The sequence below is a fragment of the Cavia porcellus genome, unplaced genomic scaffold (assembly GCF_034190915.1).
Source record: "Cavia porcellus strain 051 isolate PalLab524CR breed Dunkin Hartley unplaced genomic scaffold, mCavPor4.1 scaffold_40, whole genome shotgun sequence".
NCBI classification, from domain to species: Eukaryota; Metazoa; Chordata; class Mammalia; order Rodentia; family Caviidae; genus Cavia; species Cavia porcellus.
The window spans coordinates 9,405,657-9,429,836 of record NW_026947523.1 but is presented as its reverse complement, the minus strand read 5'-3'; the positions used below and the strand labels follow the sequence as shown (position 1 = coordinate 9,429,836).

The window sequence follows — 24,180 nt, the reverse complement described above, 5'->3', positions numbered from 1 at the left end:
TATATTGAGACTGGCTTCATAAAAAGTACAGAGAAGCCCCAGGAAGCTAAGTTACATCAGGGCCACTGAGAATAATATAAGGTGTAATTCATGGAATTGAGGGCAGGAGAGGCTGCAGTTCAGATAGTTTAGAGGCCTTGCACAGGGTCCCCATCTTGACCCTGGCTTAATATTTTTTCTCTACACATATGACCTGTTAATTCATGCTAATGAGGTAAACTGGTAGGTGACGTCCTACCAAATTTATAAGACTGCAAATGTTCTAAGATGAATTTTTGTTTTGGGAAAACAAACACAAGGAAGAAGGTGACAACAGAACGTCTTATTTAGGGTTCTTGGTGCACAGCTTCCTGGTCTGCTACTTTGACTTTTATCTCCAGGCCTTCATCGGCTGGATTGCTCAGCTCTAAAATCTGTGTCTGGAAGCCTCACTGAGGAGCTGCTGTTCTGCTGTATGATAAGGCAGCTCCTCGCCTCTATAATTTTGTTCCTTTTTAATACGATGTGCCATCAAGTGTAATGCATGGGATATAAGCCTCAATTATTGTCAGCGTACTTGGGGACTCGTACCAATTATAGTGATATTTCTCTGACAGGCCCCAGGCAAGCTGCAGCTTGAAGTTCCTCAACACTGAGAAACAAAGATACTTTCTTTATAGGAGGTTTTCTAGTAGCATCTGAAATCCTTTGGTTTAAAACTGTCCTGATTTTTTCCATTTATATGTGGTAATTTCGGTGCTTTTCATGAAGAGGTATTTAATCTGACCTGTTATAATGTAATATTCTTTAGAACATACTATAACTGCTGAACCTCGTTTCCTTACCACGCGGCTAGGTAGAGGAGAGGCTCACAGCAGCCTCGCTCAGCAAAGCCTGCCTGCCTTAGGTTAGCATGGCTGGCTTTCCCCTAGCTCTCTTAATGACATGTCTCCTCCCCTGTCTAACACCCTCTTCAATCGTTTTCTCTCTGTCACCTCTCCATTTCTCCTCTCATGTCTCACAGGAGTTAATTTGAAATTGTTTTACTCTTTTTGAAACTTTCTACAAACATAAGGAAAAAAACCCCATCTGACCTAATTTTCCCTGATTCCCTCCCCTGCCTTCTAGCTCCAGAGTGACAGTTTGGCCTTGTCGCTGCTCCCTCCCAGCACCTGAGGAGAGAACATTGCTCTTTAACTTGTGCTGTTTTTATTGTATGCAACCCACTTCCTCCCTCTGAGCCAATGAGTCATTTTCTCTTTTTAAAGCGAGCCTTAAAAATCTTCCATTTCTCTTCAGTTTAAAATTATGCTTTTTGTGAAGTACTTCATGTCCTGGGTATGAGACACTCCACAAAAAAGAAAGCTACCTTCAAGCGCTCAAGGACTATACTAGTATATGCAATGCACCGAGACTTAAAATGTTGAGTTACATGGACACCATTTACTTTTCTCTGTGGAGGAAAGGGTTTTTATCTCTTGTTCATTAGTGAATTCCCAGAATCTTGTCACATAGTAGGTTTTTTCCCCCCTGAGACAGGGTCTCACTATGTGGCCCATGCTGATCTTGAACTCACAGCGATCCTCCTGTCTTGGCCTCCTGAGTGCTGGGATGACAGGTGTGCGTCACCACACCCAGTGACATAGTAGGTTTGTAATAAGTGTTTGTTGAGTTAATGAATGATTGATATGATTGATTTTCTCCTCATCAATTTTTTTTTTGTGCTGGGAGTTGAAGCCAGGACTTGGCACACACAGCATGCTAAGTACACAACACTGAGCACTGAGCTATACCCTTGTCCCCTCCTAAATCTTTTTAACTTTTTACACACCATTTGTAGTTAATATTTTCACACTGGGATCTCTTATACTTAAGTAGATGCGTGTAAGAGGCATCGAAGAGAGAGAGAGAGAGAGATGTATCAGACTGCAGAAAATACAGCAATGCTGTGAGGGCAAGTTTAGAAAATGCCTAAAGACAGGCACATTTGCTTGATCACAATTTACAGAATTCATGTTAGTGTGGCACATGTCTTCCAACACCTGTCTCTGTGACTCATTTTATCTGCCATTACAGGATGAATTGCCTTGCTTCTAAAGTAATATCACTTTGTGTCGCAACCATTAGAGCAATAATTGACTTAGGCAAGAATCTTCAGTGGATATTGAAATAAATGGTAGAAGCTTATTACAGAACAAGGTATTCACAGTCTTAAAGTATCACCCCACAAATTATTAATTTCCCAAAGGAATTCTTGTGTCTTCTACAATGAAATCTCATGAATACCATCTTTTTTTCATCATCTTAATCTTTAATCGTCTTAACCACATGATCATAGTTATCTTTATAGGACAAACTGCCATCACGTGCCTCCTGACATGCTATAAGGAGGAGACCATAATATCCTTTATGTATTTTTTCTATTAAAAATGTTTAAGATTGATCCCTGCTACCAAAAAAAAAAAAAATGATTTAAGACTTCATTCAAATAATAAGGGGATGTGGTAGCACATGTCTGGAGTTCCAGCACTAGGGAGCCTGGGGCAAGAAGATTACCACAAATTCAAAGCCAGCCTGGGCTACATAGCTCAAGGCTAGCCTGAACTACCTAGCAAACCCCTGTGCCAAAAAGGAAAAAATAGTTTCAAATAACGAGAAAAAGACTTGATTTCAAACTGAAGGATATTGTAAAATAGTTGGTTTGCTCTTTAAAACGTCAGCATCAAAAAGTCTAACAAAGCTTGAAGAATGTTCTGATTAAAGGAGACTAACATCAATTAACATGCAAAGCATGCTTCTCAATCACTCCTAAATACAAAGCAAAACAAATAAACAAAAAAACGCCAACAACTATAAAGCACCTTTTTGGAACAATTGGAGACACAGATAGAACTGCAGATTAGACAACACTACATATGATACAGTGTTAAATTCCCTGAATGTGGCAATTATATCGTGGTGATGTAGGAGACTATTCTTGTTCTTAGAAGAGATACACCAAACTATTAAGAGATAAAGTGTCATGGTAACTGCAAATAATTCTGAACAGTTAGGGGGAAAATATCTCCTAAACTATATAAACAATGATATATATGTGTGTGTACACATATATATGCATGCACACAATAATGTGATAAAATGTTAATTGATAAATCTAAGTAAATGATATGTATTCACTGTCCTAATCTTACAACTTTTCTCTGATTAAATTTTTTTCTAAGTAAAAAGTTATTTAAAGGATATTTTGAGAAGCAGCATTAACTTAGGGTTATTTTGATTGCTTATTCAGACCCATAAAGCTCAAAGTGTCGGAGAATGACAGCTAATGTCTCGTAGAACTTTCTGTTCTTGCTATCCTGTCTGAGCCTTCCTTGCCTTTTACTTACTTTCCTGCCACCTTTCAAACAGAGCTGTCAGTAGTTCTGGTATGTGAATGCATACTTCAGCAAATTCTGAATATGCCTCATGCAGACTGCAATTCTGTTTCTCCACGCAGAAGACTTTCTCTCTGGTATCTTTTTCAAGGCTATCACATGAATAAGCCTGCTTTTTGTTTTTTAGGCTACCACTTATCAGTGTGATAGAAACCCCTTGTGTATCAGGAATATAATTTTTATTTCCCTTGGGTCTTTTCCCCACTATCCTCCAACATCCTTTGAGTCTTAAAGCAAAATATAGCCCACAGTACTGCTGAAATAATTAAACTATTGCTTTATTCTACAAATAACTATAAAAAATAGATTCTGGATAATAAATAGGTGATACTTGCATTTATGAAGTAATACACACCGTGCAACAGTGATTTGTAATATATATTTGTGCCCTTACCAAGGCTGATTATTTTGAAGTTATTTTATTCTACACTTTAACCGTGTTGGTAATAACCTCTGTAAAATAGATTAACCTCTGTGAAAAAGCAAATATTGAGGCTTACGTCATAGTTGCTCCTGGGTCAGCAGTCATCTGATTGGTCACAAAAACAGCCACATTGTATTCTGTCAAGAAATAAAGTTAAAAAATTAAGAGATGGGCAATAAAAATATAAAGTTCATTGCTTGGGTATTTAGGAATATTATAAAATTATTTTATAAAAATCATATTCCTATTTTTATTGATAATGTAAATTAATTCATTTAAAATTATTATCAGTATTAGGCCAGAATCAATTTTTGTTTAAAATAAAGAGATACATTTCCTTGAAGGTAACTTTAAAAACCATTAACTTCTGACATTATTGTAAGCTTCTCTGCAACCAAGCATAATCACAGGTGCTGTTCCAATAGTGTCATTTTATTTTAAAGCTCTACCTTCTGAGATTTTTTGGAGTCTTGACAACATCTGGGCCAGTTTTTGTTGTCGTTCAGCCAACTCCCCACGACCACTGAAATCCACTCGGAAAAGTGCCATTATTGAATCAATGATCTGCATAGAATAAATATAAAAATAAACATGCATTTAGAAATGGCAGGAATAAGTTCATGTAGATAGAAATCAACAGAATAATCTACTAAATAGCTCTGTAAGCGAGCTGTATTTAAAAACCTATACCAGCAATTTGAAGATGCCAGCTTCTTCGTGGAACTTCGCTGCTACATAATCAAGTAGCTCCATCTGATGTTCACCTCGTGGGAAATGCAGTAAGAAAATGTTACAAAAGCCTGCATAAACAGGCTAAGATCATTTATGTCCATGGGAGTCAGGGGAAAAGAAGCCCTTGAAGGGCTGTCTTAATTGTTCACGGCTTTACTATTTAACAATGACTGCTGCCTTACACACACACACACACACACACACACACACACACACACACAGAACATTACTCAGCATTTCTTTCTTTCTTTCTTTCTTTCTTTTTTTGGTCTTTTTGAGACAGGGTCTCCCTATGCAGTTCAGGCTAGCCTTTAATTCACTTTGTAGCCCAGGCTAGCCTCAAACTCACAATGATCCTCCTGCCTCAGCCTCCTAAATGCTGTGATTACAAGCGTGAGCCACCATGCCCGGCTACTCAGCATTTCAAAGATAAAGAATAATTTGAGAATATAGTATTTTAGCATCTAAGGGCTTAACAAACGATAAAATTTGAGGACTGACTTGGAGAAAAGTAAAAGAAAATGAAGAAAAACAGTTGAAAGTGTTGTCACTCAGAGTAAGTCATTGTTGCCAAAGCATTCACTTGCTCAGAGCTCTTACTGGTATATGCACGTGCATAAAGAACGTTGTCCAGTACTGCATCATGGTCCACGTTGAAACGATCAGCGATGTCCCGAAGGCGATCTGGACGACTGGAGTGTGCCAAGGTTAAAGATCCAGTACATCAAATCCAAAAAAGTTTAGAGAACTACAAAATGTAATACTTTAAGGACTGAGGCAAAAAGTCTGCAAAGGTATTCTGAAAGATGCCAGTAATTACTTAAAGTCTGTACCAGATTTTATTTTTTTAAGTGCCTGAGTTTACCTTAGGGTCATACAAATCGATAGTAATAAATTTAAGTAGTAAATTAGAAAATCTTTTCATACTTTTTTTTGCCCCCCCCAAAAAAAAAAAAAAAAGAAAATCTTTAAAATAGGCTTAAAAGATCTGTAGTACATTTTACAGAAAAGGACACCGATAAACATATTAGGCTTTAAATGATTCAGGATTATGAATTAAATAGTTAAAAGAAAAAAGTAGAAGCTAAGGTTTGTGAATCTCTTTTGTTCTCAGTTCTCAGATCTAAAAATAGATCTAGTCTAGAAAGATAATATCACTAAATTATAATTCAAGTCATTTTAAAAGAGTTCACTCTTCATACTCCTCATCTTTTGAAAACGAGATAGTTAAGAGTCAGGCCTGATGGAGCACGCCTGTAATTCCAGCAATTGGGAGGCTGAGGCAGGAGGACTGGCACAAGTTTGAGGCCAGCCTGGGCTACAAAGTGAGACCCTGCCTCAAAAAACAAACAAACGAACAAGTCACATACTATACCATTAATCATGTGTTGCCAACAAAGGATAAATTCAACTACATGAACCAAAAGGTCAAAAAGTAACCTCGAGAGTACCAGGGACCGAACTCACAACTTGCTGCTTGTCAAGAAGGTGTTATTGCCACTGAGCCAAATCCTCAGCCCAGGTCTAGGAGAAAAAGACCAGCCCACAGTTTCTGGCTTATATACATTTTTTTTTTTTTTTTTTTTTGTCTTTTTTTGAGACAGGGTTTCACTACGCAGTTCAGGCTGGCCTTGAGCTCACTTTGTAGCCCAGGCTGGTCTCAAACTCGCAAGGATCCTCCCACCTCAGCCTTTCAAGTGTTGGGATGACAGGCATGAGCCACCACGCCCAGCTTATATACAGTTTTAAACCACTCTTCTAAAGGAGTTAGATTTCTGAAATGAGTAAATTCATAAGGAGGCAAATTCAGTATATCTGAGGAGATACTTTAAAATATGCTAATAGTCAGTAGTATCTATGAACTACAAAAGAGCCGTGAACATTTTATTCTTAGGTGTTTGATGATCTTAACAGTGTGCCCAAAGTGAAACAACGAAATATAAATGTGTATCTATTATTCCATTTCACTTTAGTTTACTCTGTTTAAGTAACACTGACTATAAGTGATTGTAAAGTATAGACCATGTCTAGTCTTTTTTTTTTTTTCCCTAGTGCTGGGGATCAAATCCAGGGCCTTCCCCATGTTAGGCAAATCCTCTACCACTGAGCTACACCCCCAGTCCTTATGCTCTTGTGATATTTGCAACCTGTTAGATAAGTGTTGAATTGAATGACTTTGGGATTTTCCAGTCATGTATGCATTTAATTTTGCTGGATATTGGGAATTGAACTCAGGACCTCATGCTTGCCGGGCAGGTGCTGTGCCACTGAGCTAAATCCTCAGCCCCTGTTTTTGTGTTTGAGCTTCAGTGATACCCACTAAAATTTTCCATTGCTACTGAGTATATATTCAATAGATGCTTTGCTGGATAAGAAAATTAGAATTAGAAGAGGAAATAAAAATGTTTTCACTTTATCTGTTTCTACAAAACCTAGATACTATGTGAGCAGGAGTGTGGAAGCTGAATTATAGAAAAGTTCAAATCTATAAATGTTTACTAACTGATTACCATGTGGTACGGATTACCATATTAGCCACTTAGCAATGCAAAACACTGGAGGATATAAAGAGTAATAAGATTATCTACTCCCTGGGTAAATTTAACACATAAAGAGACAAAATATAAACACCTAAAGAGGAGAAATATCAAGAGCCGGAATTCTGTGTGTGACAGATCCTGACAGAAAGAATGAGAATGTTTCACTATGGCCTTGTCATAGCGCCTCCCCAGCCCCGTATAACTTAGCTTCTAACTTCCCCTTTTTTCCTTGTTAAAAGCCAAATTGCCCAGACATGGCTGTCAATCTGCAAGAACAATCCCTCTCTTTAAAATTACCCTTAACAACTCTCTTTGAAGGCAGCCTAACTCTACTGGAGCCCTCTTGCTAAAAGCTCTGTGCGTCCCACCCTCCTCCTGCAGTCACAGCCTGTCTGCTAGCCTCGCACTTCCCAGTAAAGTCTTTACAAGGAGCTCTTTGGTTTTCTTCTATAGGAGTTCTGTTGTTGTTGTTTTTAGTACCGAGGGCCAAATTTATCAGTACTCTGCCACTGAGCTACATCCGCATTCCACTTTTCAATTTTGAGACGGGGTCTTGCTGAGTACGGCAACTAAGATCCCCATAGGGACTGGAATTTACAATGCTCCTACCTTAGCATCCCTCAGTGCCGGGGTTACAGGTGTCAGGAACTGAGCTTGGGGTCTACATGAATATTTTAGAGAGTAAATTCTATAATAGATCAAGAAGGACTTTTTTTCTGAATTTGGTAATTAAGAGACAATTAGATATGAGAAGTTTAAATGGTTTATATAACTCAAAAAGGCTGCAGAGGGGATAAAGGGAACAACAACTCACTATGATAGAAACAGCATGCAAATTTCTCTAGGACTACTCAAATTAATAGAGTCAGGCTGGGTTTGAACTTGCAATCCTCCTGCCTCAACTTCTCAGAACGCTGTAATTACAGGTGGATGCCACCAGGCCCATTCAATCTGGATTTTCTGAAAGAAGTTCTTAAGTAGGTTCTACAGCAAAACAAAAATACAAGAAAGAATTTTTTAATGTACAAAGAAAATGAAAATTAGTTTATTTTTTAGGTCCTGAAAGAATTTGTCTTGGGGGATTTAGCTCAGCGGCATAAGCGCCTGCCTTGAAGAATTTGTCTTGACAGCTGGAGGGACCTATTTTGTTTTGTTTTTGGAAACAGGGTCTCACTGTACAGTTCAGGTTGGCCTTGAACTCACTATGTAGTCCAGGCTGGCCTCAGACTTGTGGCAATCCTCCTGCCTCATCCTCCCAAGTGCTGAGATTATAAGCATGCGCCACCATGCCTGGTGAAAATTAGTTTAAATAACTGTTGATATGTGATGTTTTCAAATTTTAATGACTATAATTAGAGGAAATTAGATTACTTTAGAATATATTTATCTCTTTTCTTCTAGTAGTGATAACAGAGAGAAATAAGCCTAGAGAAGCAGGCTGGGACTTCACTGTGAATGGCTTTGTAAACTTGTGCAGGTCTTTCTACTACTAGAAAGAATTTCCTCTAAACCTGGTACCTCCTCCAACTACTGCGTTTCTTCTTCCATCCCCTGGCCAAGTCTATACTGCCTTACTCCCTGACTGTGTGTTTGCAAAAATCACAAATTCTCCATCACCTAACCTACTACAATGTTCCCTCAACACTCAATTTGTAATTTTAGTGATATTTCTCAGTCTGTAGTTTCCAAAGTTTCATTACCAACTATTCTTTTCTCCTTAAAGCTTTCTTTTGGTGTGTTGTGTATGTACATGAAGACCTAGAAGGACATATCCAACTAAGCTGCTTATGGGGGCAAATATCGCTTCTTGTGTTTTTGTTTCCTATAATCCACATATTAACTTTTAAGAATAAAAACTGGGGGGCTGGGGATTTAGCTCAGCGGCATAAGCACCTGCCTTGCAAGCAGGTGGTCGTGAGTTTGATCCCCGGTACTGATAAAAAGGAAAAGACAAAAAAAAAAAAAAAAAAAAGAATAAAAACTGTTTTAACACCTCCTCCCCCCAACTTTTCCTTTAGCTTGGCTTCCACAAGCAGATTTCCTCTACTTCTTTTGTCTGTGTAGGGTCCTCCTCTTTTTTTTTAATTTTAATTTTTATTTTAAAGGGGGTAAAATTAAACACAACAAAACAGAACAAAATAGGACATAAGCAATGTAAGAGATATAAATTTCAAAGCTAGACGACCTGAGATCTTCACTATCATATTGTCTCTTGTTTTCTTCCAAATAGTTGTCCATATCTTCACATACAGAGATTTCATACAAAACAACATAGTATAAAACTGATCTGAACAGAATGAGGAAGGCGTTTTAGGTCTTCAAAACCAGACAACAGGGAAGTCATCAATGGCTGTCGTAGAGTCTCTTGTTCTCTTCACAACAGCTGTGTCCATACTTTCATGTATACTGAAGTTCAACAAAACAAAACAGGCAGGGGGTGGGAATGGGTGGGGAGAGGTTGCTTGGTTTCCTGGCGCTCCAGGTCCCAACATGGCGCGGGTCCCAGTATAGGTCGGTCGCTGGCTCCCGTCCTGGGCCACCACAGCCTGAGAGTCCTCTTAAATACAGCACACGTCAAAGTTAGGCTGCCAGTTCTCCTCTTCTCTCTTTTAAACTCTTTCTTCGCCTTTGCTTAACTCATTCATATCCCTGCCCCTATCCTTTCTCAAGTGGAGTCCAACATTTCCAGCTGTCATTTTCATTTGTTTTTTGAGACAGAGTCTTGTTAGGTAGTTCATGCTGGCCTTGAACTCACTATGTAGCCCAGCCTGGCTTCAAACTCATGGTGATCCTCCTGCCTTCTGAGTGCTGGGATTACAGATGTGCTCCACTGTTCCTGGGCAGCTATCACTTTGTATTTCCTGAGTCTCACATTCACCAAATGAAAAGAAACATCGAAAAGCAAACATCGCTTTTCTCTGAAATATAATGTTTCCAATTCTATCATAAGTGTTAATATTCTCCTGGTATCTAGGCCAAAACCCTGACAGTGGTTCCTCAAGCTTCTCATTCTTTTGTCTACAAATACAGTCATTAAGTCCTATCAGTTTTTCTCTCTAATATTTCTTGTTCTTTTCTTTTTGTTCTTGCTGCTTCCAACTGAGATCAAGTTGTCATTACTTGCCTACAGTATTACAAAAGGGTCCAGTGACACCTACTCTCATGTCAAAGTCCTTCATATCGAAGACCTAAATTATCTATCTAGCCTTGTATTCTAGAATACCTTGATTTTAATCAAACTGCATGTCTTCCTGTGACCCAAACAGCCTTTGACCTTTTCTTCCTGTACTTTTGCTCTCTTCATACTTTTCCCTTTATTTGAAACCATGAGTCTGAATTAATAATCTTTTTCTTTTTCTATTTACAAAAGCAAGAAGATTAAAAGTAGGCAAAGGAAGGAAGATCAATGATTATTAAAAAAAATGATTAAGAGCTAGAAGTGGTACTCCCAGCATTTGGAGGCAGAGGCAGAAGGATTGCTGTGAATTTGAGACCAGCCTCGGCCACATAGTGAATTGAAGGCCAGCCTGGGCTACATAGCAAGACCCTGCCTGAATAAATAAATAATAAACCCCAGGCACATTGTAAAAAAATAGTCAGTGGCAGAGCTCTTACCTTTCATGCACAAGGTCCTTAGTTCAATCCCCAGCACCACACACACACACACACACACACACACACACACACACAGTAATAACCAGGTATGACAGGACATGCCTGGAATCCCAGCACTTGGGAGGCTCTCAGGTTAGTAAGACCCTGTGTCAAACAAACAAACAGAATAAGAAAGGATCATTTTTTTCTTCTGTATTTGTCAGTTTTACACCAAACCCATGGGAAGTAAAATATTAAATAAAAAGTGACTCGAGAATCTGACCAGTAATTGTCCCCCCCTTGGCTTTTCTCATGATTGCTTCTGTTATGGAGTATTCACAAAAATGTATTTCAAGCAAACTATCTTGTAGTAATATCACTATGTCACACTATGTAACAACTTATTAAATAAAAAGGTTACAAAGTATTTTCTGTATCAATGAAGATAATTTTTCCTCCTGAGTAGCCACCTGCTCCTGGAAGTTGAGCTGTTACTAGGGAGTAATGAGAAAAATTCGTAAGAGTGGGTGCATTGTGTACAAATGAATATATAAATCAACACTGAATTTATGCTGGCTGCAACTCTTTAGTATATTTAGCAAGAAATAATGGTCTTTTAGTTTCTAAACAGCATGCTGCAGTTTCATCTTATTAACCTGTGGGTGAAATACTAAATGTGCTGCCAAAATAGTTGTAATTCAACAAAAATTTCAGTATCTTTAGCAATGGGAGATACAGAAGTAAGTTCTCCCCCAAAAATGAAAGCAGAATTTAAATATTACTAATTTTATTTTTATGAGAAAGAATCACACATATAATTTATGCTATATGACTCATTTAAGTTACCTCAGTTAATGTTGGTTATTTTTAATGCATTTGTTTTTGTTTTATGTTGCAGCACTTAGCACTGTACTTCATACCGAATACCTGCATTATTTTTCGAAGTCACCCTAAGATTTGGCACTCGCATTATTTCTATTTTATGGCTGAAGCAAATAAGGGGTAAAGACTGCTTGCCCAAAGTCACACAGCTGAAGGAGAGGGAAGACAGGCGTTAGACATTTTGATTCCAGAACCTTGTATTTCACACTTTGCTATATTTCTTCTACTTAAGTCAAATAAATGCAAAGCAATGTCTTTGTGAAAAAAGGAGCTATCTCTGCTTAGTTTTAGAAAAAAAAATTAAGTTTCTTTTAGATTCCACTTTACTCCATGGAAAGTAAAGGGTTCTAGGCCTCCATGGAGGTGTCATTCTTGTAAAAAAGATAGAACAGATGGAATGGGAAAAACTGAGGCTGTGGACATCTCTCCAGCCCACACACTGGTACACCTGCTTACCTTCTATTTTCACTCAGGTGTTCGGTGTATAGTACACATAATAGCACTTCGGACATCACACATTCAAAAACCAGTTCTTGAATCTGTGTGGCCATGAGCAGGTTACTTAACCTCTGAGTTTTCTTGCAAACTTGTTGAGATTACATGAGATTAGGTAAAATGTCAGGCATAGGGTACACAGATGCTGAGTGAAAGCTATGATGGCTGTTATTATTATGTTGTTGCCATGTGTCCTTACCACAGAGGGTATGAGAGAGCTGAGTTTTTCCTGTACGAAATTCTGTGAAATACAGAAAAGGTAATTTTAAAAATGCATAGTTTAGATATTTTTATAAAAATAAAATATGACCTCAGAGTCTTACTATTTCCAACTATTTTCCAACTGTCAACTCTCACTCCTAAAATACCTCTTTTAGATCTACAGATAGATTCTGTATATGTTGATATCAATAATAAAAAATAAGAGGGGCTGGGGATTTAGCTCAGCGGCATAAGCACCTGCCTTGCAAGCAGGCTCCGTGAGTTCGATCCCTGGTACCGATAAAAAGGAAAAAGACAAAAAAAAAAAAAAGATATTTTTCACAAATATGTCCTTTAGATAAAAATTTAAGCAAATCTGCCATAGAAATAATCATGTAAATGAAAGCTTAGGATCCCCACCATAAGAGAGCAGGCCTGGGGCTCCACCTCTGAAATGAGATCCTCAAGGGGGAGCTGAAGCAATCTCAAATTGATAGCATTGCTTGGTTACCAGCAGGAGAAAATTCTTTCTATAGAAAAACTTCTCCACCTACCAGTTAAGTCCACTGTGTGTTTATAGATTAAAATTAAGAATAAGCTTGCAAATGTCAATAAATACATGAAAAAGTAGGTCACTAGCACTGAGCTGAGTCAACAGAAATAATGAAAAATAGAGCAGGAGTATAGCTCAGTGCCGTAGCGTATGCCTATCATGTGTCAGGCCCTGGGTTTGATCTTCAGCACCACACTCACACAAAAAGACCAAATGCAGATTTAATTCCCCAAATCAACAGAAATGACAAAGCATTTAGCTCCCCGAGAACTTCAAATACAAAATTGTTAGATGTGGTGCATAAGACGGTATACATTAATTGTTTAAAAATATAGAGGATATAATTAGTAAAGAGAACCTCATCTCTGTGTCCATGGAATTTGAATTGCTTAGGCATAAGATTAGCCTTGTTATTCAGTTACCTTTTGGAAAAATAAGAAAAAACCATTTATTTCTTTCTATTGCAATCACAGATGCGAAGATAAAACATCACTATCCTCCATCTGTAATTATTACTTATTTGCATGGCGTCTCAGAATGATCCTGCATCATATAACTGAGATTTCATCCTAACTTCCAAAACAGGAACTGATTTGTTAATTATTCAACTAAATGTGTGTATAAAATTTCAAAAACAAAATATTAAGGTTCTGCCTACCTCCAAAAGCTTCTGTGATTGCCATGCTTTCAATTCCACCTCCTAGCAACTTACTGGAAATAGAAAGAAAGCATTAGTAACAGGGATAGAAATACATATCAAGAAAGGAGAAGGCACTCATAGAATTAGTAACCTATCATTTACTTATCTGTTTCATCTGCTTATCAATCTATCTCTACAACAGGAACAGGAATTCTTGACACTCACTCTGTTCAGATCACAGGTTCTACTGAATAGGGTAGATAAATAAAGCAATTAAGGAGCCCAGTTCTTTTTACTTCTGGGTATCAATGATGAAGGGCTTAATAAGACCTTCTGTCCACTATTCTTTTTTTTTTTTTACTTTTTCCTTTTTATCGGTACCGGGGATCGAACTCACGACTGCCTGCTTGCAAGGCAGGCGCTTATGCCGCTGAGCTAAATCCCCAGCCCCTGCCACTATTCTTTTGAAGAGAATTGGAATTAAAATACATGGTCTTCGAGTTTTTGTTGTTTTGTAGTGCTAGGGGTTGCACCAGAGACTTGTAAAATTCTGGGGAAGTGCTCTAGCACAGCTATACAGCTATTCCCTCAGACCAGGGGTCTTAGTTATTAATTAGGTACTTCAAATTATGCAAGAATAATCTTTCTTTCTCTCTCTCTCTCTCTTTCTTTCTTGCTGGTACCAGGAATCAAACTCATGATCTTGTGCTTGCCAGGCAGACACTTGTGCCACTGAGCTAAACTCCCTGCAAGAATAATGTTTCTAAGTCAACTAAATATTCAATTTTTAATATTCTGAGACATATGAAAGAGATGTCAGAAGAATCCAGTAGTTGTCACCATATGTGATTTATCTCACATATATTAAATTTTATGGATAACATGTCAGAACTGAAATGTTCAAAGATGTTACAGGTAATGTTAGCAGAAGAGTAACTGCTAGGTTTTGACAGCGTACATTTAATTGCTATCCCAATGTTTCAGTGCATTCAATATTCTTGATATGAAAAGAACAAAATTTAAGTTATGATCTCTTTCATTCATTAAATGTATTAAATATTATGTTAACTGTGCTAAGAGATGGTAGGAGCACTTTTAAAACCTTCGTAATTTCTATTAGCATGTCTTTGGGGATGTAAGTACAGATTGGACACGGCTTAACACAGATAGAAATATGACCCAATATATTTACATTTACATGGTTTAAGAAAGCCATTTAAATGAAGAAAAATTGGAAGTTATCCACATATTTAATGAAGCCTGCAGATTACAATGAACAAAGAAAATCTTGATACTGACCTGCAGAATCTAAAAGACATGGGCTGAGAGATCACACACTTAGAGACAGGAATATGCTAAGCAACTGTTAGTGAATTTTATTTGTCCCTCCTCATCTTGAGAAAATTCACCCTGAAAGTCTATAGCTCTGGGAAATACCAGACAAAATTCATAGGTGATATGTAATGTCAATAAGCTGGAAAACGTAACCCCCAAATTTGCCTGCAAGGATACCCCAAAGTATTTGGGATAATATAGTCTTCTTTGTATAACTCAGGAAAATTTTTTTTTTTTTTTTGTATTTTTCCTTTTTATCGGTACCAGGGATCGAACTCATGACTGCCTGCTTGCAAGGCAGGCGCTTATGCCACTGAGCTAAATCCCCAGCCCCAGGAAAATTTAGAATTAGATATAGATGTAATATTTTTGAATCTAGGGAGACTAAAAATGATGATACAAATCCAACCCAGATTATAATATCACAGTAAATTTGGCAATAGTCTGTGCATATTTGACATCTGAGCTTGTTTAAAGTGTAAGAGTACTTGGCCTCTGTTATGACTTGTACCTAGATGTCCCTCCAAAGCCTCATGCAGTCATAAGTGGAGCTTTTTCAGAGGGGGCTGACTCTGGAGTGTGTGATTGATTATGGATATGAGTGCTATCTATTCGGGGGCTGGGGATTTAGCTCAGCGGCATAACCACCTGGCTTGCAAGCAGGCAGTCGTGAGTTCGATCCCCGGTATCGATAAAAAGGAAAAAGACAAAAAAAATATACATATATAAAATAAATAAATGAGTGCTATCTATTCTAAGTACCCTAGATAAAATATAAGAGATAAAAAGGATGTCCGTGTCCCTTGCTTGTTTTGCTACCTACGGAGAGGAATTGTTTCTCCTCTGTGATGCCTGCCATGCCACCCTGCCTTGGAGCCAGCCAATTATGGACTGAAACCTCTATAAACTGTGAGCTAAATAAACCTTTCCTCCCTTAACTTGGGGATGTTGGATATTTTGTTTCAGCAACAAGGAAAGTAACTAAGACAAATTCTTTATCATAACAAAATAACCTCTGGATGATTATATGTTTATATGAAATGTATACAAAATGTATACATATATATGTGTATGTGTATACATATATATATTTATATAGCTATTTATTTCAAATCCAGGGGCATTTCTCAAGTAGCTGGGGTTATAAACTACTTATATGTACCACCTTACCCAGCAAGATCTGTCATTTTTACATTGATAACTAAGTTTATCAACCATGTCTGAACACTTATGAGTATCTAAGTCTCACTATACTTTTAAGTTTATTAGATTTGCAGAAAATATTCTGATAACTGTAAAGATGTGCCTGTTAATAATTAGACAAATATGATAGATGTGGTGGCACATACTTGTAATCCCAGTACTTGGAAAGCTGAGGCAGGAGGATTGCTACAAGTTGGAGGCCAGCCTGGGCTACCTAGTTCAAGGTCAGCCTGAATTACATAGTGAGAACCTGTCTCAAAAACAAAACAAAATGAAAATAAAAACTAAGAAATTAGACAAATAAAGTTCTTAAAGGAAATTATGAAAGCTTCCAGTGTCAAAATGGAGTCACTTATGTCAAATTCTTACATAATGGAGTCAAGGGAGTCCATGAAAAAAAGCCACATATCCATGCCAAAACAAGACTATCAAAAGATGATCCTTTTTTCCCAGACCCCTGGATGTCAGTGGCCGTAGTGAGTATACCCCAAACTGTAATTCTTTGCTATTTCCAAATAAATTCATTTATTCTGGAGCACCCAAAACACAGACAGAAAATTCAAGAGGGTTTCTTCTTAGGTTGATAAAATATATTATACACTAAATGTTTAATTTAAAATGCTTAAGGGAATTTATTAACTATAGTATAAAAGTCCTTTTAAAATCTGCTAGATTTATAAATGCGCTGAAAGCCTAAGGAAAAACGAATAACATTTTAATGACTCAGTTATTAGTTTTTAAAAACCTAGCTCCTTAGCAATTTATTTTGTTTCCAAAAGCAAACATGAAGGACACCAAAAAACTCATAACTGTAATAATTTTTCTAGCCCAAAGTTTCTTAAACTACTGTAAATTAGAATAACTAGAGAATGTCAAATGTTGGAATCAAATATTTCGTTGATCAGCTTGATTTTGATCAATTTGTTTTGGGACAGGATTTTCCATGGCAAAAAACAAAACAAAAAAAAGCTTCTGTGATTTTAAAAGTTTAGAGCAATTCTGGGTTCAACTGATGTTTTTTCCTTACTGCAGGATTTTATAGAGCCTTTTTAGGCCAATGTGTAATGTGATTCTCTAAAAACATATAGTACACTGTCCAATTGCAGGATTAGAATAAAGGTGTGTGTGTATGGGAGGAAGACACCCAGGAAGACTCTGGCATTTTATGTCTAAGGAAAAAGTTCTGACATGAGGAACCTCAAAGAGAGCAGACTTGAGGGAAAGAACAGAAGTTTCATTTTGGACCTATGAAGTCTGATCTGCCCAATAGAAATCCAAATGGATGCATTTTTTCAGCAATTTTTTGTTTGTTTGTTTGTTTTTTGTACCAGGGATCAAACTCACGTCCTCGCACTTGCTAGGCAAGTGCTAAATCCTTGCTAGCAAGAGCTAAATCCTCAGCCTTCAGGAATATTTTTAGAAAAGACTGCTTTTGTTATAATACTTCTTGGTCATATTCTAGCTTAGAGACTAATCCTGTCTAGACAAGGGGAAAAATGCATTCTGCTCAGTTGGCATGGGGGAGAAGATAATGTGTTTCAAGAATCCTAAGAGAGTAAATAAATAAAACTTGTCCCTGCTGAAGAATGAAACCAATACTGGATTTTTTCTAAAATATTCAGTCTAACAGCTGATTTTTAAGTAAAGCCAAAAGGCAAATTAAAATTTTCTTCATCACTGGAGAAGGGAAGGAAATGAAAAGCTAAACTGATTTTTTATAGAGTCAGGCGCGGTGGCACATGTCTGTAATCCCAGTACTTGGGAGGTAAGACAGGAGGATTACTGTGAGTTGGAGGCCAGCCTGGGCTACATAGTAAGCTAAGGCCACCCTGAACTACATGACAAGACCCTGCCTCAAAAAAATAAAAGTTTTTAGATTAATATAGGCTGGTCCAGAAACCACATGTATTTTGGTCAGAATTTCTTGGAAGAAATTTGATCCTGTTTCTGCCAGCAGTATAGAATCTGCTTCAATTTGCATTTTGGGGGAAAAAAATCACAAACTATTTTTAAAGAAGCAGCTATTTCTACCAATTATAGTAGAAAGAACAACCAGATAAAGGAAAATATGGCATTCCAAAATTGTGCTGAGTGGTTATAAAAGAAAATGTGAGATACGCACTCAAATTCCTGGCTCCCGGTGGTGATATGAAAAACCATCTTCCTCTTTTCACTGTATTCAAATGCAGTCAGGAATCCAGGTTCCTGGGGAAAGATAAAGCACAGGATCAAAAAGGAGGGAAGATGATAACTGGAATTCAAATGCCAAAAGCTATATTCTACTTTATTAAAGTTGTCATTTAGTATAAAGAACAGAGACTTTGGGGCTGGGGACATAGCTCAGTGGTATGGTACCTGCCTGCAAGATACTATACCTGGTACCAAAAAAAAAAAAAAAAAAAAAAAGAAAGGAAAAGAAAAAGAAAACAAAACAAAGTGAAACAAACAAATAAAACAGGGACTTTGGAGTCAGCTTACACACATTCAAACTGTACCTCCAATACTTGTTAGTTGTATGAGGTGGAATAAACTACTTAATTCTTGCGGTACTTCAGCTTTCCCTTTTGGGTCAAAAGAGGATAACAACAGTGTTTCTTTAAATGGTAGCCATGAACATTCAATGAAATATATTGTTTATGGCGCAATGATTCCATTCAACACCACTATTTTCCAGCTCTAGAAATTTTAAGGAGCATAGAAATTCCAGTTTTCATTATTCACAACAAAATTTCACATGACTGATTGTCTTATTTATGTGGTGAGTTAATAAGCTACAGCTGATGAAATGATGGAATTGGCTCAAGTGGACCCTGACGGAGTTGGACGTGTTTTCCTCTGTGTTGTTTCATACCATGACAGAGGTTCTCAAATTCTGTGGAACTTGGGGGAGGAAAGAGCAAGCCCAGGCTTGACAATAGCTAAGAAAAGGTAAGACTGAGTGCAGTAAACGGTGCTTGCAAAAGCCAGGGCTCTTTTCTTAAAGATTTGCTTTCCAAAGAAAACGTTAGTGCCCAGGAAACCCAACGCCAAGCCCTGACTGCTGCCCCAGGGCCTACTTAATCAGCCTGACAGTTGGAGACCTGACCTGTGGATACACTAAGCTAACCCACGGGGCTGGGTTCAGAGCAGGTCGGCTGGTTCCTCTCCAAGTTCAGGACCACACTGCTGCTTGCATCACTCTGCAACCATTTTTGAAGAAGGAAACCAAAGGCCAAGAAAACTTCCAGATGCACTGGGAATGAAATCCACACATCCAAATGGAGAAGAGACCTGGTCACAGACAGGAGACTTGGTGACACTTTTGTGTACACTGCCATTTCCAGAACTGGCACTCTAGGATCTCTAAAAGCTGAGGTCTAAAGTAAGAAACCTATGTTTCTGCCTAGCAGCCTGCCAGCTGCATGGGTTGCTCAGTCTGTGGGCCCAGATAGGGGTGACTTTAGCTCAGTGCTTCAGTGAACAAATCTGAGGTTGTGTATATCTCAACTGCACACACGTGGACCCGACCCTGGTAGTCTGTTTCTAACTCGATGCTCGCTCATCAAGTAGCTTCTGCCAGGAGAGAGCAACTTCTTTGATACCACGTGATTTACAGCAATCACTGGTCTATTTGAGGACAGAAGACAAAAGCAAGGAGGAGGAAGGTAAAAAACAAACAGACAAAAGAAAAGTCAGAGACACAGAAAGCCAGATGAAATAATAAAAAGTTTTGGTAAAAATAAGTCCTTCAGTCTTCCAGGGCTCTATTCCCTACCTCAATATCCCACAAACTGATTGCGGTTACTTTGACTGTGAAGTGATAAAAAGTTAGCACGGAGAGTATAGTATATTGTGGTCCTAATAGTAGTTCCTAATGTTCATAATGAGAGACCCACAGAAACCCTTTTAAGCTAAAACAGCAAAGAATAGATTTTACTTACAATAAGTTTGTTGGCAGCCTCTTTAATCTTATCCACCTTGGCTTCTGAGAGACCTTTGATGTTGCATAGGGCTCTTCTTGTTGTCATTTGTATCCCTTTCACAGTACAGATTCCCACCGACTTCAGTTTCTTAATGTCAGCCACGTTCTAGAAGTAAAAGAACAGGCATGGCAGATTGATAAGATTCCACCCAAAATGCGCCTATACTAAGTCATGTGCTTTCATGTCCGTCTCCATCCATCGTGAGGCCAATTTTATACAAGCAACCAGGTGGAACCCACCCACCACGAAGCCAAATGTTCTTGAAATAGCTGGGTAGAACATACCCAGCAGGCTGCCAAATGTTCTGGCTGTGCCCTGATTTCCCAAGAATGTTAGTGAGACCATGGCAGTGTAACAAGGAATGTGCCAGCTGGGGGAAAAGCTAACACACTGATCACACACATTCACCCCCTCAGTTCAGCTCCTTCCTTCTACAGAACTTCTTTACCAGCGTGTTCTAAAATTTTAAAGGATTTTTTTCTTCTTCTGCTCCTGGAAGATGCAAAGAACTGCATCACCAAGAGACTGGGATTCTCTCTTGTTTCTATTTTCTGAAATCAGTAGGAAGAGTTTAATTACGAGGGCTTCAGAGGAGGTCAGACGAGTCTTACTACCAATGGTTGCAACTGAAAGCCGGCTAGCTTGTTACTTAAGTCTGACTTCCTGCCATCCTCCACTCCAGCCACCAATAAACAGGAATGTGAATGAAGGCAGCAGATCTAGATAGATAAGAAGATGGGGAACGAGTTCATAGGTCCCTCTGAACTACTCCAATCGGGTCAGTGGTTCTTATCGGGGACCAGCTTGACCCCAGGTACATCTGATAGTGTCTGGAGACATTTTTGATTGTCTCAGCTGGAAAGGCGCCTCTAGCGGGTAACGAATGAATAGAAGCCAGTTGCATGCATACAGTTTGACATGACTACCACCATCTCAAGTCATAACCATCATGACTTCCCCAAAGTAATACTAATTATTTCCCACACAGTGCACCACGATAACGTAAGTAGAGCAAACCACTAGAGTGATACGTGGAGCTGTACCAGTGGAGTCTAGAATGTGCCTAGCTCTTTGGTGTTACATTAGGATAAATCAGGCATAGCCAGGTGTGAGGGCGCATGCCTATAATCCAGCATGTGGGAGGCTTAGGCAGGAGGATCACCACAAATTTGAGGCCAGCCTGTAATACATATGAGTTCAAGACCAGCCTGATCTGCATAGCGAGACCCTGTGTCTGATTAAATAAATAAATTAGTAGTTATATTCTGGCTTGAAGTCTCTTTGGTCCTAATATACATGACCCTCCCTCTGACCCAGACTGAGGGAATCCACTTGGTCTTGCTGCCACTTGGGACCTGATTTCCATCAGTAAGTTCCCCAATAGTTCACACTCTGTGAAATCCTGGATGAATCTGCCTCTTTTCTTCAGTCTCAGGCCCTGGAGGGGCTAAATTCTCACACAACGGGTTTTTCTGGAACACAAGAATACTGTTAAGCACCCTATAATGCACAGGACAGGTCCCAAAACAAAGAATTATCCAATATTAATATCAAGTAAGACTGACACTGAGAAATTTGTGAATTGAACAATTTAAAACATATTGAAAACCTACTTACAATTCCATGCTTCTGTAATAGGTCAATATCTTGGAACAGAGATTCCTAAGGGAAACGAAACAAAAAAAAAGTCAGTTTTGGGTTTTTTGTATTCAAATGTTTCATAATTTTAAAGAGTTAATTCAAGACAAGTCATGCCTCAAACTCTACTTCTCCAGGCAGACTGAGATGGGAACAATGTTCTATTCACATGGTTAAATATTTATAAGCACCAACATTAAAAGGTGGTGCTTACATCTTTTAAACCTTTATCCAAAACAGTAGAACACCATCTGACCTTTTTAAATTGTTTTCTCAATATCCCTATCCTCCAAATTCTGATTCTATTCCAGCACCAGTTTCTCAGCATCAGTGCACACAGGTACCACTATGGCCACACCGGTTATGTTACTAAAATACTTTCCTACCAGGCTCCGGGGTAGCTCAGTGATGGAGTGTTGGCCTAGCATTCATGAAGTCCTCCAAAAATTTTTTTAAAACAGTTGCTACATAGCTAATCTTAGCATCCCTTGCCAAAGAAATTGTTTCATATTTGTAAATTATGCCTTATTTCTACTTTCAGTTCTAAAAATAAGAGTTGGCAGACAAGAAACTTGATTTTTATGGAATGACTGAATGTCTACACAACTTTCAGCATTCTAGTCTTACCTCTTCATCTTGGAATCCTGATTCCTCTTGCAGCATTTGATCCTCCTTCATACTGAAGGGCAACAGCAGAAAAACAACCAATTCTGAGAAAATAAGAAATATTTAAAAAACAGTCATCCTTCACACAGTAAAATTTCTTTGCCTCTGAGTTAATTTTGAAGTCACCAAAGACCAAAAGGACAATAAGTGGAACATTACTTAGAAAAAGTGAGCTGATCTATCTTCCTTCTGCTGGGTTTGTAACGTGTGTGTGTGTGTGTGTGTGTGTGTGTGTGTGTGTGGTTTATTTAGTTTCTTCTCTTTCCTCATTTTTAACATCTTCTGATTTTCTGCTGCAGTTAATCATGACTCTGAAAGTATCTTTATTGCTTCATTGTAATGTTATTTAGAATTACTTATTGCTATTAATTATTGTTATTATGTTTGTGTTTAACAACACCCTAAGAATCCTGAGACTGTGTTATTCTTCCTGTATCCTGTATAGCATCTCAAACTTAGTCCACTGTCAGGGTTTTATTTTTCGTATATGTGACAAATGCTTTCCTGCTTACTGATTGTGAATGAGTGCTCTGGGTACATGGCAATATCTTTGTTTCATAAATGATGTCCCAGGCATGGTAGTGCGCGCCTGTAATTCCAGCATTGCAGAGGCTGAGGCAGGAAGATTGCTAGGAGTTGGAAGTTAGCCTGGGCTACATAGTGAGTTCAAGGTCAGTCTGAGCTACAAGAGGAGACCCTGTCTCAAAAAAAATCAAAACAAAACCAATGAAATAGTATTTAGACTTTGTTACCCATATTTACTAGTTTTGTGCTTTTGTAAAAATATAGCGCATACCCAATAGTGTGAGGTTAGGGTTGGTGGGTAAATAATCTTTAACATTACAGAGAAAAAATTCTTTTTAAATCTCAGGACTCTCAAGAAAACATATTCATTACAATCATTCTTCTTGGTCTCTTCCACTTGAGACACGGTCTCACTATGTGGTTCAGGCTGGCCTTAAACTCACTTTGTAGCCCAGGCTGGTCTGGAACTTGCAAAGACGGCCCTGCCTCAGCCTCCTGAGTGCTGGGATTACAGGCTGAGCCACCATGCTCAGCCCTCCACATCCTCTCTAATCTACCGGCCAGGGGCTGGAGCGCAGCCCCGCTGGGTATTGAGGCAGCGAGGAGCCACTGTCGCTCAGACGCCACGCAGGCGACGCCGAGAGGCCCCAACGCTCACGCTGGCGCTGGCCGGGTGGCTGGAAACCCCTCAGGACCTCGGGAGTCCGTCCCGCGCGGAGGCGGGGGAAGGGGCGGAATGCAAGAAGTGCCCTGCTCAGGCTGGCGACCCGGCGACAAGGCCTCCACGCCTCTTTCACCTCAGGCTCGTCACCTGCCCTCCCTGTTACGCCAGCCTCCCCGCCGCCCCCGCAACCCACACTTTTCCCGGGGTTTTCAAGGCCAGCACCTCACGTCCCTTCCCCCACACGCCCCAACCCCCGCCAGGGCTTTTCACTCAGGACTCTGACCCTGACAGGAACGCCGAGGCCGGCTTCCCGCGCGCTTCGGGGACCGAAGGGTTTGGCGCCAAAGGAACAGGGATGCGGCTACGGTCGCCCCGAGTGGGGCGGGGCTATGGCTGGGGCGAGGCTATGATCGAGGGGCGGGGCCATGTCTGGGGGCGGGGCGCTCATTTATATGGAGGGCGTGATGGGGGCGGGACTTACATGAAGGGCGTGTTTTGGGAACCTAGAGGAGCCGGCCAGTGAGGACCTAGGGGAGCAACACGGAAGGGGTGAGAGAAGGATGCTGGGGAGAGGAGTCTAGTAGGGAGAGAGCGTTGGGGCGCCCCAAGGGCTGAGTGAGGTGCTGATGTCTGGAAGAGGACTCTGAGGCAGGGCTCGAGGTGGCTTACCTGGGCTAGAGGTGACCGTGCAGATGAATGCTTACCCCAATCCG

General features: G+C 39.2%; 1 protein-coding gene across 1 annotated transcript in view; it reads right to left on the bottom strand.

Moving 5' to 3' along the window:
• Positions 1-23,853, bottom strand: part of Dmc1 (DNA meiotic recombinase 1) — a 40,114-nt gene extending 16,261 nt beyond the window's left edge. Inside the window, exons 1-12 of the mRNA XM_003470496.4 lie at positions 23,751-23,853; positions 22,240-22,322; positions 21,592-21,636; positions 19,933-20,079; positions 18,135-18,217; positions 13,493-13,545; positions 12,280-12,321; positions 11,125-11,197; positions 5,170-5,261; positions 4,528-4,601; positions 4,287-4,401; positions 3,914-3,974 (exon numbers count right to left, since the gene is read on the bottom strand). Coding sequence (XP_003470544.1) covers positions 3,914-3,974; positions 4,287-4,401; positions 4,528-4,601; positions 5,170-5,261; positions 11,125-11,197; positions 12,280-12,321; positions 13,493-13,545; positions 18,135-18,217; positions 19,933-20,079; positions 21,592-21,636; positions 22,240-22,290 — 836 coding nt within the window. The 5' untranslated portion in view covers positions 22,291-22,322; positions 23,751-23,853. The remainder of the gene's footprint in view (positions 1-3,913; positions 3,975-4,286; positions 4,402-4,527; positions 4,602-5,169; positions 5,262-11,124; positions 11,198-12,279; positions 12,322-13,492; positions 13,546-18,134; positions 18,218-19,932; positions 20,080-21,591; positions 21,637-22,239; positions 22,323-23,750) is intronic.
• Positions 23,854-24,180: the final 327 nt, after the last annotated feature.